Source organism: Dendrobates tinctorius, unplaced genomic scaffold (assembly GCF_039654945.1).
Source record: "Dendrobates tinctorius isolate UK_male_01 unplaced genomic scaffold, ASM3965494v1 ptg000230l, whole genome shotgun sequence".
NCBI lineage: Eukaryota > Metazoa > Chordata > Amphibia > Anura > Dendrobatidae > Dendrobates > Dendrobates tinctorius.
Genome location: NW_027361897.1, coordinates 12,678,184 through 12,697,252, shown reverse-complemented (window position 1 = coordinate 12,697,252; position 19,069 = coordinate 12,678,184). Strand labels below are relative to the sequence as shown.

General features: G+C 46.6%; 1 protein-coding gene across 6 annotated transcripts in view; it reads right to left on the bottom strand.

Annotated features, from left to right (window-relative positions):
* The window catches only part of MYOF (myoferlin), a 195,795-nt gene that overhangs the window by 73,410 nt on the left and 103,316 nt on the right, over positions 1-19,069 (bottom strand). For all 6 annotated transcript variants that reach the window (XM_073555843.1, XM_073555844.1, XM_073555846.1 and 3 more), the window contains 13 exons: positions 9,813-9,944; positions 8,403-8,566; positions 7,353-7,467; positions 6,252-6,357; positions 4,619-4,761; positions 3,849-4,022; positions 3,330-3,441; positions 2,694-2,771; positions 1,459-1,640; positions 1,209-1,367; positions 584-682; positions 302-463; positions 24-189 (listed from right to left, as the gene is read on the bottom strand). In XM_073555843.1, the coding sequence (XP_073411944.1) occupies positions 24-189; positions 302-463; positions 584-682; positions 1,209-1,367; positions 1,459-1,640; positions 2,694-2,771; positions 3,330-3,441; positions 3,849-4,022; positions 4,619-4,761; positions 6,252-6,357; positions 7,353-7,467; positions 8,403-8,566; positions 9,813-9,944 (1,792 nt within the window). The remainder of the gene's footprint in view (positions 1-23; positions 190-301; positions 464-583; positions 683-1,208; positions 1,368-1,458; positions 1,641-2,693; positions 2,772-3,329; positions 3,442-3,848; positions 4,023-4,618; positions 4,762-6,251; positions 6,358-7,352; positions 7,468-8,402; positions 8,567-9,812; positions 9,945-19,069) is intronic.

The following is a 19,069-nucleotide window of genomic DNA, read 5'->3' as shown; positions in this document are numbered from 1 at the left end:
CCAAACAATCTAGGCATCCGCACCTTTTGATTCAGCAGCGTCATCCATCCTTGCAGCATATGGATCACACCGGAAATTTTCAAGGCTGTCGATTGTACACTGCCCCACCACTGGTTTCCTCCCAAAGGGCCGATGATCGACCACTTTAATGATTATGGGGGGCACATACATTTCTTCTTTTGGCAAAAGCTACAAAAACAAACTCTATTACAACAGAGAAGCAGTTCCTTTATATTCGTCATGACTGTAAACATTGGGATGGTTGAGGGGTTTTGTACATATTATAGTTTTCCTGGCTTACCACTTTCATGAAGAGGACAGAACTTAAGAAGTTGGGGGTCTTCTTGAGGTTCTTGATAACGGCAGACTGAACAATTTCACCGCCACACTCCACTATTAGGCTGGGGGATGTGATCGATGCCATCTGGTAACTCTTCATGTTGCGTAATCCCCAAGTGAGGATCTATTACGTGAGAGATTTATGTAAGTGAAAATACGAAATCACAGAAATAGAACCAAATAATGTAGAGAAACATCATATTATAAGAGATAATTAACAACTGGTTTACGAAGAGCAGCCTACCTCAATGGCCGTGAGCTGGACCACTGGTCGGATGCCCTGAGGCACCATGTAGAGTTTTGGAGCTCGCTGCGATGGCAGTATTGGTAGGTTTGAACCATCCTAAAGAAGTAGAAAAAAAAAAAAATACATTATATAGATTAATTACAATATTATTATGTACAGACCGTAATGTACAGATCGGTCACACTTCTCCTGACCTCAATCTCATCGGTCTCACACATGCCGAGGAGGCTGTGGAGTTTGGGTTGGAAGACCCACGGTTGGTCCATACATCACGGTCCATACATGGACTGTTTAACAGACCGTCTGAATTTAGCCAAACTTTCTTATATCTGTGGCACGACCTATAGAGCCAGTGATACAATGGATGACAAGTGTAATAATTAAGAAGAAAGAGTATCCAATCCTGCACATACAGCTCTGTGGTGATGGTAGATTCAATAAATTATTAAAAATAAGTTTAAAAAAAAAAAAAAAGTCAGCAATTCTTTGTGCTCAACAGCTTGATATGGGCACGTGATCCAAAAACTAGGGCTCATGCGCAGAGTAACAGTGCTGCGCCGCTCCTTAGGCTGGAGCCACATCCCGGCAGTAAGAATAGTACAATTTATCATATTAACAAGACCTTGTCACGCAGAATAAGTTCGGCCGCCACCAGGATGTCACCGCAGTTTTTTTCAGCTTTCATCACAGGATACCATAGGAGCTTCGGGGTGAGGTCTATTCCAGGATTCAATTTCACTAAAGGTGAGCACAGGCTTCTGCCTAAAAACTCATCTTTCCCCTGAAAACAGCATCATATAAGAATAAATCTTACACGGTAAAAACACGAATTATCAGAAGTCGTATGTTACATCAGCACGGTATATACTTACCACTTGGTCGCTGTCAAATATTTCAATGACCACATTGGGCGGGTTATGTGCGACTGCCAGGGGGTCTCCAAAGATTTCAACTTCGTTGAATATTAGAGTTTGGTCCCATGTGGGGTTCAGGGTACAGTGGATTATCTCTGTGGTTTTACTGCGGTGAAGGAATGATACATGTGCATAGGGGTCTGCGGTGAAACACAGAGGGTTAATGTTCATATGAAGAAGCCGAAATAAGTCCACAAAAGCCATGACGAGAGACCAGAGGAAAACATTACCAACATTAACATTATTATAACAGTATTATTTAAGCCAGGGCTGGAATAGTAATATGGAAAGCAATGGGGCCACGAGCAATACGGGCCAGAGCAAGGAGGGGGGGGGGGGGGGGGGATGGCACGAAACACGGATCAGAGCAAGGAGGGGGGGGCAAGAAACAGATCAGAGCAAGGAGGGGGGTGGCACAAGACAAGTCGGGTCAGAGCAAGGAGGGGGGGTGGCATGAGACAGATGGGTCATAGCAAGGAGGGGGGGGCACGAAACAGATCAGAGCAAGGAGGGGGGTGGCACCAAAACACGGATCAGAGCAAGGAGGGGGAAGTACGAGCCAGAGGGGGGCGCGAAGCGGACGGGCCAGAGCAAGGAGAGGGGGGTGGCATGAGACAGATGGGCCATAGCAAGGAGGGGGAGGTACGAAACACGGGTCAGAGCAAGGAGGGGGAAGTACGAGCGAGAGCAAAGGGGGGCACGAGGCAGACGGGCCAGAGCAAGGAGGGATGGCAGGAGGTGGACGGACAAGAGCAAGGGGGGGTGGCATGAGACAGACAGCCCAGAGCAGGTGGGGAGGGCACAATACAGACGGGCCAGGGCAGGGGGAGCATGCAGGCAAGGCTGAGCAAGGGGACAAAAAGACACGTAGGGCTGAGCAAGAGGCAGAGAAGACAGGTGGGACAGAGAGAGGAGCTTGAATCAAAGCAGAGACGGCCCAGGAACAGGAAGTGAAATGATAAGGCAAGTAGAGGTTACACAAATGTTTTCAAGGTCTCACTGAAAACAACCGTGATATTGCGCAGAGATGCAATTTTAAGCTCCTGGGCCTCAAATAGAAAAATCTGTGACAGGACCCCAACTTACCATACGTCAGTCTTCTAATGTGGCGGAGGTGGATTTTGGCCCCCTCATACACGACTACTACCTCATCACACAAAGCTAGACCCCCAATTTTAGCTTAATGCACTCACCGGAGAAGCTATCCTTATCCATGGGGGTGAGACTTCGAGCTTGATACAGATAGCAGCGAAGATGATAGGTGAAGACTCCTTTAAAATAAGCAACAGGCCTCCGATGTCAGATGTATTTTACGAAAATTTTACAATGATACTGCGAGACCAAATTATATAACTGGGTATATGTCAAAGAAGCTCCTGACACAGACTACAGTCTTTAGCTTCCCAAACTTCCCACACCTACCATGGTCATATCAGAACTTAAGGCCTTGCATCAGGCGGACTATTCAGATTTGGGCAGTATTGGCTTGGATATGATCAATTCTTTATGGTGCCCTTATACCTTCAACAGCTGTCAGGTGAAGGCCTTTTCTTCAGACTCTTTCATACACATGAACGCTCGGCTTGGCAGAGCATTCATGTGTGTTCTACGGGGAGAGTAGAGAAAGTCTACGCCAGAGAGGTCTACCAAGAAAAAAAGGATCAGGGGTTTGACCTCAAACTTAAACCTTGGTTAGAGTCAGAAGACCACCATAGACACCAAGTGCTCAGCCGATAGCACCACAATTGGCAGGCTCAATTGATTTTAATCTAATATTTTGCCTTTAGATTAATTTTTCTATATTCTAAAAGTGGTACAGTTCCACTTACGGTCAAAGGTGCAAGACACAATAGGGGTGTTTGCCCCAAAGACATTGGTTGCAGTGTCCTTTCCCTTCTCCGAGCTCTTCTTGTATTCTTCCTCAGCAGTAGTATCAGTGCCCTACAATAGAATCACAATATTCTGCAATGAAACATTCCGCACACACAGTTTTTTCCTAAAATATACGGACATCCCAATGTACTGCATGTTTATAAAAGATCATATATAGACCCACATTTGTATAAATAAATGTCTTGAAGATTCAAATCTACAAGGAAAAAAAAAAAGCAGCGGTTGCACAAGATGTCAGAAATCTCATTCACTTGATACTGTAAAACACCACCTTTTTCCCAGTGGAGGAAAAAAAAAATAAATAAATGTGTGAACAAGCCCTAAATGCTACTGTACATATAATATATATCATATGCACACTCAAATATATTAGTTTCATATATTGTTTAATAGCAGATAATTTGGAGACATTTCCCTTGTTTGTACCATCACAGGATCATTTTGCTCATACTTACAAGGGCTCCCTCTAGTTTGAAGATAGCAGAGGCACCAAGACTTTCTGAAGGAGCCATTTTTCTTCTCCAGCGCCTTCGACGGAAAGTATCAGAGCTGCGTTCTTTTAGATGAAATTTCCAGCCTATGAGGGCGGCATACTCCCAGCCTTCAAGCTCCTCTTGGGTACGTGTTGGCTGTGAAGCATGAAAAAAAAAAAAAAAAAAAAATAGCGCGTGAATACACAGACGGAGACCATGTCAATGCTTTCATATAATGCACTTTTTTTTCTCACTATAAGATTTTCTATAAATGACAGAAGCGCAGTAACAAGGCAACGACTGTGGCTCTTCGGACTGAATATTGCTGCGCGACGCGGCCACGTTTTATCAAAACAATGACAAGTGCTCCCTCTAGTGGACATTCTGGTGTATTTCCTGAAGTCCTCGATCAGCAAAATTCTAAAAATTCTGGGTATTGGTATGCAATCTTAAGAGGTAAAACAAAACTTTGTGCAAAGCATCCAAGATCTATCAGAATGGGTGTGATCCAGTCATTAGCACTAATTGAGTTTCTGCATAATGAAATGCAGAACTATTATTATAACTATTATTTTATAATTACTATATACTATTGATAAAGCAAAGACAAGCTGCTAATATAACAGTAACAGATAACCAAAATATTAAAAGGCTTAAGGGTTAATCAATCTCATGCCATGTTGTACGTCTCTGTGGTACATGGAGGCGCTATACATCCAGTACTAGGCGTATGAGCTCGTACACCGGCACACCTTTCTAGCTGCGGTGGTTGTGTTCGGATCCTTCTTCCTTTTCCTCACTAGTCTCCGCCGGCGGTGGGTGTGATACATTTTCTCGGCAGCGACCCAGGATTTGGGTTTAGTGTCTGGAGGAATTGTGATTCCATATTCCCAACCTGGAATGAGAAATGACCGATATAAAATCAGAAAGTAATAATATAAATCTTTATTAATAATGGCTTTTACGTAACATTTTTTACTTTAACCGGCGGGCACAGTTTTGTGACCCCAATGACGTAGTTCTATTTTGTAGGTGGGTGGTCCTGGTGATGGAGTTAGGTTTCTTTCACCCACTTTAAAGATTTAGTTTGGCTCTTGCCTTCCATATATATGTGGAGGTGCACACATGAAGTTACAGACCAAGATTATCCTGTTTTGGGCCGGCATTGATGCCGAGTGGGACCGCCGCTCTCCCCAACCTTGCAAAATGAGTATAATGGCAAATTATGATCTCCCCACCCCATATAAGTTTTATCAGGGACCACCTAGCTACACAACACATGGACAATGGGGGGAGGTTTTTGATGCTAAATGTGCCAGAATGTTGATGTAAATTTTGCAAAAATAAAAAAAACCTTTAGTGACTTGCACCATATTTAGACATTTTCTGTATCTTACCAACCAGGATGTGGCCTTGCTGAAAAAGCTCATGGCTAACGTGACACCATGGACCAGAACTGTGCCATACATTTCTGGCACAAAGCAAGCCAACTAATCGGTAGTATAAATTTAGACTAGACAGTCTTGAGGGATTATCCCCTTTTTTTCTAGACGAATATTTGTTTACGAGCGCTCGTAAACAGACATTTGCAATTTGCCTCCTTTCTTGGAGATATTTACACTTTTCTTCTGTTTTCACTTTGCTGCCTAGGAGACCGACCACTGCTGTCGTCTAGCTTGTAAGCGCTGCAGCAATCCTGGCTAGGTGTAAAACAGTGCTTACAAGTGCAACAGAAATGAGCTTGTAAGCACTACTGTATGAAAGCTCTGATGTCTAAGGCCTCTTTCACACTTCAGTTTTTTGTAATCAGTCACAATCCGCCAGGTTTTGAAAAAAAAACGGATCCTCAATTTTGTTTTGAGGATCCGTTTTTTTCCCCATTGACTTCCATTAATGGCGGATTGCCGTCCGTTGCATCCGTTTTTTTTGAGGATCCGCCACCATCCTCAAAGATTTGAAAACGGAGCTTGCAACATTCTCTCTCTCTCTCTCTCTCTCTAAAAAAACGGACGGGTGGCATCCGTTGTCATCAGTTCTAAAACGGATCCAGCATCCGTCCTTTTGGCGGATTTTGACTGATGCAAAAAACTGAAGTGTGAAGTGGTCAGCCGCCAAGGCAACAGCTAAACAAAAGTGTTAACATCTCAAGTACGACTGAGAATAAGCAGCATTAAATAGCAAAATTGCCTGTCTTTACAAGCACTATCCGACCGCTCCCATTTATGAAGATGGGTATAACCCTTTAAAATTGTACATAAATGACTAGGGGCGATTCAGACGTTGGGCAGACATACAATATGCAATCAATTAAACGGAATGGTGTTAATAAATGAGGCTTTTTCACGCCTGAACAACATGAGCTCATAAGAGTCAGAGGTAACATACCCTTCTCATCCACGGCCCTATTAATGTCATAGATCCAGGCATCATCTTCCCAGACCCAACCATACGGGCATTCAAACTCCCCGGGAGAACGACTTTTCTCTCCATTCTGGAACAAACGGGGATCACAAATTGTACCTTAGATTGGTCGACATATGGAGGAGGCAGAACCTAAAGCAATTGACCAGCACAGAGCTGGAAATATGGAAAATCTGTCCACAGACTAAAAAAAACTAACAGCTGGAATAGGATTGCTCGCTGTGGTTAATATCTCCATTTCTTTTAAAAGCCATCAATAAGCCTTGAAGGTTGGCATTGGATAAGCCCTCCTGAAGCAGGAATAACCAGACTAGTCTTCTCCGATTTTAGACATATGCGATGACCTTGCTTCTAATTCTGTATATAAAGCTATGTTCACACGAGGCTTTTTTTTTTTTTTTTTCAGCTTTTTTTCTGCAGCAAAACCTGATCTCTTGGCAGGAAAGAAGCTGCGGCAAAAACTCAGGTCTTGCTGCTTTTCTGTCATGCTACATTTGTCTCTTGTGTGTGCTGACCACGTTTACTGCAAAAAAAAAAAAAAAAATCTCATTCTATTTACTCAGGTTTTGGCACAAAAACACTCCAAAGCCTGATACCTGTGGGGGTTTTTTTTGGTATTGTTTTTCACTACCCATTACTTTTAATGGGTGAAAAAAGAAGAAAATGCATAAAAAACACTGATAGTGACATTGCTCTATTGGGCAAAAAAAAAAAAAATTAAAAAAAAAAAATGGAAAAGCACAAAATACTGATGACAAAAAAAAAACAAGGTGTGTGCATGAGATTTCTGAAATCTCTGACTTTGCTGGTTCTACAAAACGCAGCTGAAAATTAGAATTAAAAAGCGCTGAAAAAAACATAACATAGCCTAAACACTAAAATGTTGTGTTCCTGCAGCTACCACTAGGGGGAGCTTCGAGTAATCAGCGAAGACATGACAGCGGTAAACATGCATCGCATCATTGGAGTAATCCCCGGTGGATTTTTCTAGGTTTCCTCATATTCCGGCAGTTGCCCGTCCTGAACAGATCGGTGAATTAGCGGTACACACTTCAGATTTCTCACCACGTCAGTATACGGCTCATCGGGTTGTTTCCATTCAGCACCCGGGTATCGACTCTCGTTCTGAAACACTTCGTCAGTAAACTCACTGTGTCCAGCGTCCGCTTCCGTCAGTAAACTGCAGGACAACACAGAAGCAGCTCAGCATACTGCGATACCAAGCGAGACAATGGGTACAAGAATTGGGTCTTTAAACTATCAGAAATGAGTCAAAGGGGTGGTCTGGTCACCTTTTTGACCTGTTGCACCGCTACCAGTCCATCACCTGTCTCCATCGGGGAACATCATGTGACCACTGCAGTCAATCAGCAGCCCTGATCGCCTGCAGCCTTTACTTTTCAGCCAAACCAAGGGAAATGGTCTCCTAGTATGTGAATGAATTCTCCCACATAAGCAGCCAAGAGACAGGAGGAGAACACAGGCAGTGGTGTGACGGAACGGCGCTGGACCGATTTTGTTGCGTTTGTCACACTCCTGTCGTAGCAATTCTAACCTTAAGAAAAAAAAAAAAAAAGTCCCGTTCCTAGTCCTGATGCAGCAGTGACCACAACACTTTTCTCCATGATCCCTTTTGCCTTAACCCTAACCTTGTTTCTTACCCCTTGCCTTGTTACATGTACCCCTCCCCTTTCTTCTTGTTACCTGTTACACTGATAATTAATCTGACATTTAAGTTTGTATTTTTCTTTTAAAAGGTCAATAAAAATCACAGTTAAAAAAATAAAATAAAAATAGTGGACAACCCCCTTTTAATAAATAACACATGACAAATCATTTATTAATGTGACAACGTGTATAGAATATATGGTCCAGACAATATATACTCTACTGACACCTAGTGGTGGAAATCGTGTGAAACTAATAGCGATTGAAAAGCGGTATTCAAATAAATTCTCCTCCAGATCACAGAATCCGTGCGTCTTTCACAAGCCAATATTCCTCATACAGTTTGTAATGGCTGTGCCAGCATTCACTGATTGAATCGGATGCCATGGCGGATAGGGTCCTAAAGATCCCTTTAACACCAGTCATCTCTAACGCAATAATTCTCACCTTCTCTCTGGATCCACAATCCAGTCTCCTTCCCATTCCCAGCCCTTTGGTGGCAGGAAACTTTCCTGTTTCAGTTTGATTGTTCCGGTGACATCAGAAAATTTGGGACGTTTCAGCAGACCCGTGGTTCCCCATTTCCCGAACATCAGAGCCTGGTTCTCATACTGGTCAAAAGCAAAGTGTAAGAAACAGATTTAATAACCTGTGTAAAGTACAACACCTTCATTGAGGAAATAGATTTTTTTTAAAAACCAAAAACAGTGAACATTTTACGTTTTAACAATGTTTTAGCTAAGGAAAAAATTTTTTTTAGATCTTTATCACTCAGTAATGTACAACAGCTGCAGGCCTAGTCTGTAGAGGGACTATGCAAAGCAACACAGCGCCATCTGCTGTATAATGGTTATGGTCAATGTATTTCCTCTAGATTCGTTTGTATGACTCCTCAGTTTTGTTTGCAATTGTTCTTTCCTGCATCCTCCATGATGTGGTAATGAAGATAAAGGGTGATTAAATAGTTCATTACCCCACAACAATTAAGTGTCTAGGATTCTGCTGAAAGCTGAAACCTGCACCATGTTGCAGAACTCCAGATTCCTTGCCCAGAAAGATACATTTTGCAGCTTTTGCTTTTCTGCAGCCACCGTTAGGGGCTTATCACATAATATCTCATTACGAAGTTAAAGGGTTTTCTGGTTCCAGACAGCTCCTGCCCCTGTGGATACAGTTTCGTAAAAGAAAAAAAAAAACCTGGAGTGGTGGCAGAGACTTGGCGCTGTAGCTGGGGAGGGGAAGCAAAGGATTATATTATATTAAAAAAATAAATAAAAAATAAAAAAAACACAAGAAAAAAAACTGCAGCAAAGACGTTGTTTTCCAAAACCTAAAAAGTCATTAAATATCAGTATGCAGAAAGCTCCCTCTAGTGGTGGCCGCAGTTAGCAATAATTAGGTTATTATTTCCTTCTAACTCTATGCAGGTGATGGGATTTATCACTTATCACTGGCATAGTCGTTTCCCCTTCTCATTTTGTCCTGCACAGCGGATCTCGCAGCTCTCCAGGGAATTGCAAGGCGCCTGCACAGCCGGGGGGGGGGGGGGGGAACCAGTGATTAAGATCTAGCACTGCAGTCCCTTCATTCTCAGAATTAAAGCAGCCCTGAGCCCCCACTGACCATAAAGTGATGTCATAGATGGGAGAACCCTTTAAAAGAGACAATGTAAATAGATGAGCAATAAAATTGTTAATAAAATTACAATTTTTCCCTAAAATTCTGAGGAGCTAATCCAAATGGCCACAAATAAAAAAAACAAAACAGAATGCCGAAAAATCTGGTACTCCTCTAATGTTATATTTACATCTAAACTGAACTGCCCAAACTCCGAAACAGTGGATATGTCGGCCTTACCATCTCGGCGTATACACTGAAGGTCCCTTCCGCGTAGCTGTTAAATTTCTTCTCGACAGCGGACAGCCCCAGCCACATGCTGACTCGTAACTGAACTGGAATTTTTGTGCCTTTATTTTTCTCCATCGGGTACTAGGATATAAGGGAAAATGTGCACGGTGAGACATTTCTACAATAGGACCGGGATTCACATTGCTCATGTACATTGGCACACACCCTGCATCGGGCGTCCCACTAACATTGATTCTTGGCTCCCACTGTTGAGCTACATGTAAAAATAACCTGACCCTAGTACACAAATTTACTTTTGCTTCTGTATAATATTAATTTGGCTAGCATGTTTAATGAATGATTAGATTATAACTTTTTCCCTAAATTGTGAGTCAAGTGTAATAGCGCTGCTCATTAGCACTTCTTCACAGCGGCCTACCAGAGGGTTCTCCCGCTCTGCTGTGGGCCAGTCCGAGGGTGCATACACCCCACATTACAATCATAACCACAATCCAAAGAAAAAAATGTCACATATCGAATAGGCTGCACGTCCGTACATCCAAAAGCAATAACACGAAGGATGGAACAGGACAATACAATAACCTCAAAAATGAGAACACTACGATCGACCCGAGCAAAATATGGCTAGAGGTCACCCCACATGGTATACCATGTAGTAATACCACAAATTGAGCAAATAAGTATGTAACAAAAAAAAAAACAAAAAAAAAAAAAAAAAAAACCACACAACATATAATGATCACTCCAAGGTTTATATGAAAAATGCCAAGTACGAAAATACACCTTACAGTTCAAATAATGCAATAGAAAAAATACATAACTAAGTGATGAACAAAGTACTGCCATTACCCCCTTCATATTGGATCCAAATTTTGTACTTTCATTTTTGTCTTCCCTTCGTCCAAGAGCTATAACTTTTTTTTTTTTCTAATAACTTTAGGAGGACGTATTTTATTGTGGGATGAGCTAGAGGTTTGAAGGAAGCTATTCACATTATTGTAGTGTACAAAAAAACAAGGAGGAGGGGAGGAAAAAAAAAAAAGTAAATTGCAAAAATAAAGACGCAAGTCTGCAGCTGTTTTTTTTGTTTGTTTTTTGTTTTTTTAACAGAGCTTATTGTGAGGTAAAAAATAACTTTTGCAAAATGATTATTAACAGATAAATTTGTTTGTGTCACCATTTTTGGAGACCTGTAAACTTTTTATTTTTTCATTGATGTAGCTGACTGATTTTTTTTTTTTTTTTCCATGACATGTTGTTGTTTTGGTACCATTTTGAGATACATACAATGATTGCTTTTTTTGGGAGGGGAGGGAGAGCGCACTGTTTTATACATTTTACAAAACAGGGATTTTTGTGATAAACTCACAGTAAAATCCTTTTCTCTGAGATGCTCATTGGGGGACACATGTACTGTGGGTTTATGCTACTGCCGCCTGGAGGCTGACACTAAGTGAAAAAAAGAGGTTAGCTCCTCCAACGTATACACCCTCAACCTGAATGCGGGCAGAAACAAGTTTAGAGCAAAAGCAGTAGAACAATAAAATCAGCCTTAATGCAAGTAACAAAATGTCTAGAAAATAACCACCTCAATGTCAACAAAAATGCACATTAATTAAATATACAAGAGCCAACTGGCTATCAAGGTGGGTGCTGTGTCCCCGAATGAGCGTCTCGGAGAAAAGGATTTTACGGTGAGTTATCACAAAAATCCATGTTTCTCCTTCGCCTCATTGGGGGACACAGGTACTGTGGGACGCCCCCTGGGTGGGAAGTTGACTCACCGATCCAAGCTACATGCACCTCCTGTCTAAAGGTGCGCCACCGCAGCTTGGAGAATCCTTCTACCTAGGCTCGCATCCGCTGAAGCCAGAGTATGGATATTGTAATGTTTGGCAAACGTGTGCAGACTGGACCAGGTTGCTGCCTTGCAAACCTGTTCTGTCGAATTCTGGTGCCGAAGCGCCCAAGAGGCGCCCACTGCCTGAGTAGAGTGTGCTCTGATTCCTGCTGGAACCGGCGCATCTCTGATGCGGTAGGACTCCTGAATAGTCAAACAAATCCATCTGGCTATGGTCGATTTCGAGGCAGCGAGACCCTTCCTGCGCCCCTCAGGGAGCACGAATAGCGTGTCTGTCTGCCAAAAGGGAGCAGTCTGTGACACGTACCTCCTGAGGGCTCTTACCAGGTCCAACGTGTGAAGAGCCTTTTCCACTCGGTGTACCGATGCTGGACAGAATGAAAGGCAAGATATTATCTTCATTAATGTGAAACGAGGAAACGACCTTCGGCAGAAAAGGGGGGGGGGCAGGTCTGAGAACCACCTTATCCTTGTGGAAAGTGAGAAATGGGGCTTGGTAGGATAGAGCTGCCAGCTCAGAGACCCACCTGATTGATGTTATCGCCACACGAAACACTACCTTCCAGGAAATGTATGACAAGTAGACATCCTGTAGCGGTTCAAATGGCGCTTCCTGCAAAACACTTAGGACCAGGTTAAGGTCCCAGGCGTCCAGGGGCACCCTATAGGGAGGTACCAATTGCTGGATGAAAGTTTTTACCTGCTGGAACAGGACGGATAAAACCGATATCTGTCTCCTGAAAGAGCTCGGGGCCAATCCTGAATCTAGGCCAGACCATAGAAAGGCCAAGATGCTGGGAAGAGAGAATCTCAGCGGAGGATAACCGCGGTCTCGACAGAAAGAAAAGAACACCTTCCAGGTGTGATGGTAAATTCGCACCAGGGTAGGCTTACGGACGCTAACCATTGTAGCCACCACCTCACGCCCAAACCCCGCCTGGGTCCGAATCCCAGATTCAACGGCCATGCCGTCAAGCACAAGACCCCTGAGCTCGGGTGCAAGATCGGGCCCTGGGAAAGTAGATCTGGGCGCTCTGGCAGTCGCCAAGGAACGTCGGCGAGCAGCTGCACTAGATCTGCGTACCACGTTCGACGGGGCCAGTCTGGGGCAAGCAGAATCGCTGAAATCACCTCTGTTTTGATCTTTTTGATGACCCTCGGAAGTAGTGGCAGCGGGGGGAATAAGTATGGGAGGCGAAACTGGTTCCATGGCAGAACAAACGCCTCCACGGCGATCGCCTGCGGGTCTCGGGACCGAGCGACAAATATGGGCACCTTGGCGTTCACCCTGGAGGCCATCAGGTCCACATCCGGTGTTCCCCACTGTTGGCAACTCTGCTGGAAGACATCGGGGTGCAGTGACCATTCCCCGGACGCAAGACCCTGCCGGCTGAGGAAAATCTGCCGCCCAGTTCCCCACACCCGGGATGTAGACCGCCGATATCATCGAGTGGTTCCTTCCGGCCCAGTGGAGAACGTGCCCTACCTCGTGCATGGTTGCTCTGCTGCGGGTGCCCCCTTAGTGATTTATGTAAGCCACTGCCGTGGCATTGTCCGACTGAATCCGGACGGGGCGGCCTGCTAGAAGGTGCTGAAACTGTTGCAGAGCCAGCCAGATCGCTCGTACTTCCAACAAGTTGATCGGGAGGCGTGCCTCCTGCGGCGACCACCGTCCCTGGGTCGTGTGGTGGTGAAAAATCGCTCCCCAGCCGAAGAGGCTGGCATCGGTTGTGACTACCAACCAATGGTCTGGGAGAAAAGGTTTCCCCTGAAGCAGTGCGGAACTGACTGTCCACCACTCGAGTGACTGACCTGAGAGGACAACCGGCACCGGTGATCGAGTTCCTGGGATGACAAGAGGGCGTGCTGCAGGGGGCGAAGATGAAACTGGGCGAACGAGATCTCTTCCATCGCTGCCACCATCTTTCCTAGTATCCTCATCCCGAAAACGGATGTGAGGGACCGGTCGGCGAAGCGTCCAGACTCCCTGCCGGAGCGCTAGGGCTTTGTCTCGGGGGAGAATTACCAACTCTCGGCAGGTGCCGAAGATCATCCCTAAAAAGGCAATCCTCTGAGCTGGGACCAGGGATGATTTCTTCATGTTGACCAACCATCCTAAGTGGGAAAGAGATACTTTCCTCGCATGCCCGAATTGAAGGGCCCTTGACCAAGAGGTCGTCTAAGTAAGGCAAAACGACTATGCCCCGAGAGTGCAGGATGGCCATGACGACCTGTCATGACCTTTGTGAACACTCTGGGGGCAGTGGCTGGCCCAGAGGGCAGCGCTGCGAATTGGAAATGTAAACTGCTGATGGCGAAGCATAGAAATCTTTGATGCGGAGGGGAAAGTGGGGATGTGCAGGTTGGCGTCCTGGATGTCGATAGTGGCCCAGTATTCTCCCTGCCCCATGGCCGATATAACTGAACGGAGAGACTCCATCCGGAAAAGGTCTGATCCTGATAAATTTGTTCAGGAGCTTTAGGTCCAAAACAGGCCTGACTGCCCCATCCTTCTTGGGGACCGCGAATAGGTTGGAATAGAAGCCCTGAGCCTTCTCGTGCTTTGGTACGGGAATAATGACTCCATTGTGCTGGAGTAAATCGATGGCTCCTAGCAACGCCCTTGCCCGGGTCTCCCCTTTGGGAAGAAGGGAGAGAAAGTTTGTCAGGTACCCCCCAAAGCAGTTCTATCTTGTACCCTGAGGATACCAGCTTTCTCACCCATGAGTCGTGTGCGACGGTGACCCAGACGTGGTGAACCAGAGTAGGCGGCCGCCTACTTTGCTGAGGTCGCCTAAAGAATGCCTCGAGTCATTTGGCTGAGGCTCTCTGGGACCTGGTTCCCCTCAACCTGGGCTGGTGAGCACGCAATCTCCTCAACGGGTTGGCTCTGAGACTTGTCGATCCCTATCCTGGTTGGGGTGACTTGAAGCAGCAAAACTGGCCGCTGTAGTCCACCAGGGGTTGCGAAAGGCCCGTGCCTGAAACTGGTGGCGAAACGGCGGTTTGACCCTTTGTTGAGGGAGAAACCCGCTCTTCCCTCCTGTGGTGTTGGAGATGAGCTGGTCTAACTTCTCTCCGAATAGGCGGCCGCACTGATAAGGTAGGGAAGTCAAGGACTTCCTGAGATTGAATCGGCCCACCATGTCCTTACCCATAAGGCTCTACTTATGGAAATTGTGCTTGCGGCAGCCAGTGCCGCGCAATTGGCTGCATCCAAAGAAGCATTGATTAAGTAGTCCCCAGCCATAGCGATCTGACTTGTGATCTCTGATACCTCTGCAGGTAGCGCCCCATCCTGCAAGGCTCTGTTCAATGATTCAGACCAAGAAGTCATGGCCTTAGCTACCCACGTTGCTGCGGACAAGGGAGAGAGTGCTGATCCTGACGCTTCAAAAACTGAGCGAGCCAAGCTCTCTATGAGACGATCAGTGGGGTCCTTAATAGAAGAACCACTAGGTATGGATAACAGGGTTTTAGAGGCCAAGCGTGACACGGGTGGATCCACCGTTGGGGATTCCGCCCATTTTTTACAGAGATCCGGGGCAAACAGATACCCTGCTTCCAGCACCTTCTGGCCTGAGAAACACCTATCTGGCCGTTCCCTGTGTTGTTGCACTATGTCCTCAAGCTCTGGGTCAGTGCAAAAAACTCTATGCGGCCGCTTAGCTCGCTTAAATGACACCTTATGGCCTGAAGCCAGGGTGGAATCATCCTCGATCCCCAGAGTCTGACGGCTTCGATGAGGCTGTCCACTGTTTTTCGACACCCCGGGGTACCCAGAACCAGGGGATCGTCTGAGTCATAATCTGAACTTTGCTCGCTCTTGACTTCTGGTGAGGGAGAGCGAGAAGCAGAACTCACGGATGCCGAGGCACCTGATGGACCAGGAGACGCCGTGTGGGTTAGTTTCCCCCGCGTCTGCCTGGAGTCAGAGCGGCCCCTGCAGGCCGGAGGCTCCTGTGAGGTGGAGGACCCCTCTAAGACAGGCGAGCCACTATCCCTGCCCCTATCTGGGGCGCGAAGCGACCCGATTGCTCTCGTAAGGGACGCCATAGACTGCGACAGTGATAAGGCCCATTCTGGAACACTGGGCTCGGTCGCAGGGGAGGGCTCCTGGGCGCGTTTGGAATCGCAGGCTTCGCATAATCGCTTGCTCTGCGCCCGCGGGAAAGCGGCCCGACAAGAGATGCATGCAGCGTATAGTAACGGGTATGCCTTCGCTTTTCTGGAGATGCTGCATCTGCCAGGCATCAGTACTGCAGCCTGCTGGGGAGGAAGAACACTCCTCGTCTACCCGTAACGTGGCCTCGCGGGTTGGGGTGCAGCACTTATCCCAGTCCCGTGCCCCCCACATGTCCTGGAAGTGCCAGGCGTTGCTCCACTCAAAGAAGCACGCGCCTCAGCTACGGGCGGGCTGATGGAAGAGGCGGCATCCTGGGCGGTACTTCTGGCTGAGGCCTAGCGCTGGTCCGAAGCCGGGAGCTCAATTTCTTCGGCGCCCGCCCAGGCCATGGGGGGCTGGCCGCCGGAAGTGATGCGAAGGGAGGCGGGACTTCCATCCGCGGCCCAGCACTGGCCGAAGCTGCGGGCTGGACTTTCAGCGTCTGCCCGCGAGGGGGGGGGGAGACACACGCCACCGACCGCCAGCCGAAGATACGTGGCCGGACACGCCGCCATGAGCGACAGGGGTGACCTTCGCCCGACATGACAAGGCTAAGGGCTCCAGCCCTGTGGACGCTGCGGCAGGAGCCCTCCCAGGCCATCCCCTCCGTGACGATGCTTCAGCTTCCCAGCTCAGGTAGAGGGGAGGGGGGCCACATATAGGACAGTGCAGGCACCCTAGCTCCATCTAACCCCTTCAAGGGGTGAGGAGAGGGACCGTCCGCCGCCTTGCAGCACCGCAGTCTGGCATTAGTGGAGCAGTGGGGGCCGCACGGACTATGCTTGTGCCTCTGTACAGCCCTTGGTTTCAATACCTAAGGGTGGTCAGGGCTAAGTCCGGCATAATGTCCCACGTTGCGGGAGAGGATACGTGGAGGCGACACTCGCACGTGCTCACCCATTGTTGGTTTGGGGAAATCGGACCCTTTCAATAGGATCCATTGCCCCTGTCTCATCTTCATGGAAGGTAAAAATAAAAAAGTCTGGGAAAAAAAGACCAGACATGTCCCTCGTTGCTGGAGAGGATAGGTGGAGGCGATACTCACACGTGCTCGCCCGTTGTTGGTTTGGGGAGATCGGACCCTTTCAATAGGGTCCGTCGCCCCTGTCTCATCTTCATAGAAAAAAAAAAAAAGTCTGGAGGAAAAAAAACAGACGTGTGCCTCCAACGGACACCAAGCATGAACTGGTTTCCGCCAGCAATCAGGGCGAGGGTGTATACGGCGGAGAAGGAGCTAACCTCTTTTTTTCCCACTTAGTGTCGGCCTCCAGGCGGCAGTAGCATACATCCACAGTACCTGTGTCCCCAATGAGGCGAAGGAGAAAATTTTTTACTATCCTGTTATTCTCCTAACAGTCTATTTTATGGCCTGCGCTATAGACTAGACTTTATAGAAGTACAAAGATTGCAGCAACGGTGGCATTTAATGGTTAAACAGTAATGATTGTACCTAACTCCGATCGCTGCGGTTAGGCCGGGGTCACACTTTCGAGTGTGATGCGAGTCTGCATGTATTTCTATACAGCCACACACTCTGGTCCCGAGTGTTGGGTATTGATGTGCGAGTTTCTCGCATTGTACTCGCAAATCTGACCCGGGCCTTAGAGGCAGGTTCTGGGTGTATAACACAATCGGCACCCATTATGTTTTAAGCAGGCTCAGCTCTTGAGCCCGCTCCATACACCCATTCCAGAAATACACATACACCCTGGAGGGGGAACGGGCTACAGTGCAATAATCACCATAATGAGTCTCACATGGTTTAAAGATCAAATACGAATACCCCTCCTTTCTAAGAATACCCCTTCCCTATCTAATCTCAGCCACTTGGAGGGTTTTGAGAGTTGGGCCCGAAGAGGGATATGCAGATTTGAACATATATTGGCGGGAGATAGAATTAGAGATTTTACTTATTTACGTATGGAATTTGGGATTCAGAATTTTACAAGTATTTACAACTTAGGTATGCGTACCAAGGAGAAAACCTCATTGCAGGAAAACCCATACAACAGAATAAGATTATACAGCATATTGAAAAATCCACAGGAACAGCTGGGATGATTTCTCATTTAAACTGGATCATGCTACATTTGGTGCTTCAGAATCATCCTGTACGTGCGTAGGAGAAGTGTGAGCGAGATATTGGTCCTATTGAGGACTATTTATGGTCAGAAATATTAGAAAGAGCTCCCCGACGCTCGCTGGGAGAAGCCCATCGTTGGTCACATTTATATTCATCAAGTTTATCGCACTCCCAAGTTTTTGTTCAATATTGGAGTTAGGCCCGATCCTCTTTGCCCAAGATGTCGAATGGACACAGCCTCCCTACTGCACGTTATGGTCGTGTCCAAATCTTGAAGTGTTCTGGAGAGGAGTAATAGGGATAATTAATATAGTATATTCGGTTGAGCTGAGCAGAACCCCCTTTGTATGTATCCTAGGATATATAGAAGACTTGCCAACAGAAGAGGTTGGGAAGCTAGCTGTATCGAGAATGCTTTTTATGGCCAGGAATTTAATAGCCCAATATTGATCTCCCACCAAATCCCCAGAATTGCAGAATATGTGAACAAAATTAACTGGCTAGTTAATTTAGAAAAAGGTATATATCGCAAGAGAAATTCTATTTCCAAATTTGAAAAAATATGGGCATGTTGGATTGATCATTCTGGTCTTGCATCGAGAGAGCTGACCAGGTTCAGGTTGGGTCTATCAAAGGCTAGTTTCACACTAGCGTTTATTCCACGCAGCGCACGGCGCCGCTAATCCCCGCCCCCTGCTGGCTCCCTGCCTGCCTGCCTTTAGCATAGGGTGCGCATATCGTGCGCTAGTAGGATTTTGGCTTGCGCTGCGCACTTTTGAAGGTGCGCCGTGCGCGCCGAACTGCAACATGCTGCGTTCGGCGCGCACGGGCACACATTCAAAAGTGCGCAGCGCACACCAAAATACTACTAGCGCACGGCCAGCGCACGATCTGCGCACCCTATGCTAAAGATAGGGTGCGCAGATCGCAAGCATCCATGTGCGATAGTAGGTGGCAATGACCGGATGGGGCGGGCAGGGAGCCGGCAGGGGGCGGGGCATAGCGGCGCCATGCGCTGCGTGGAATAAACGCTAGTGTGAAACTAGCCTTAATATGAAGAGTTGGAACAAGATTTGACCCCGACAGATTATGTGGTAATTTGATCTGGCATATAACGGGGAGACTTCAGATATGTA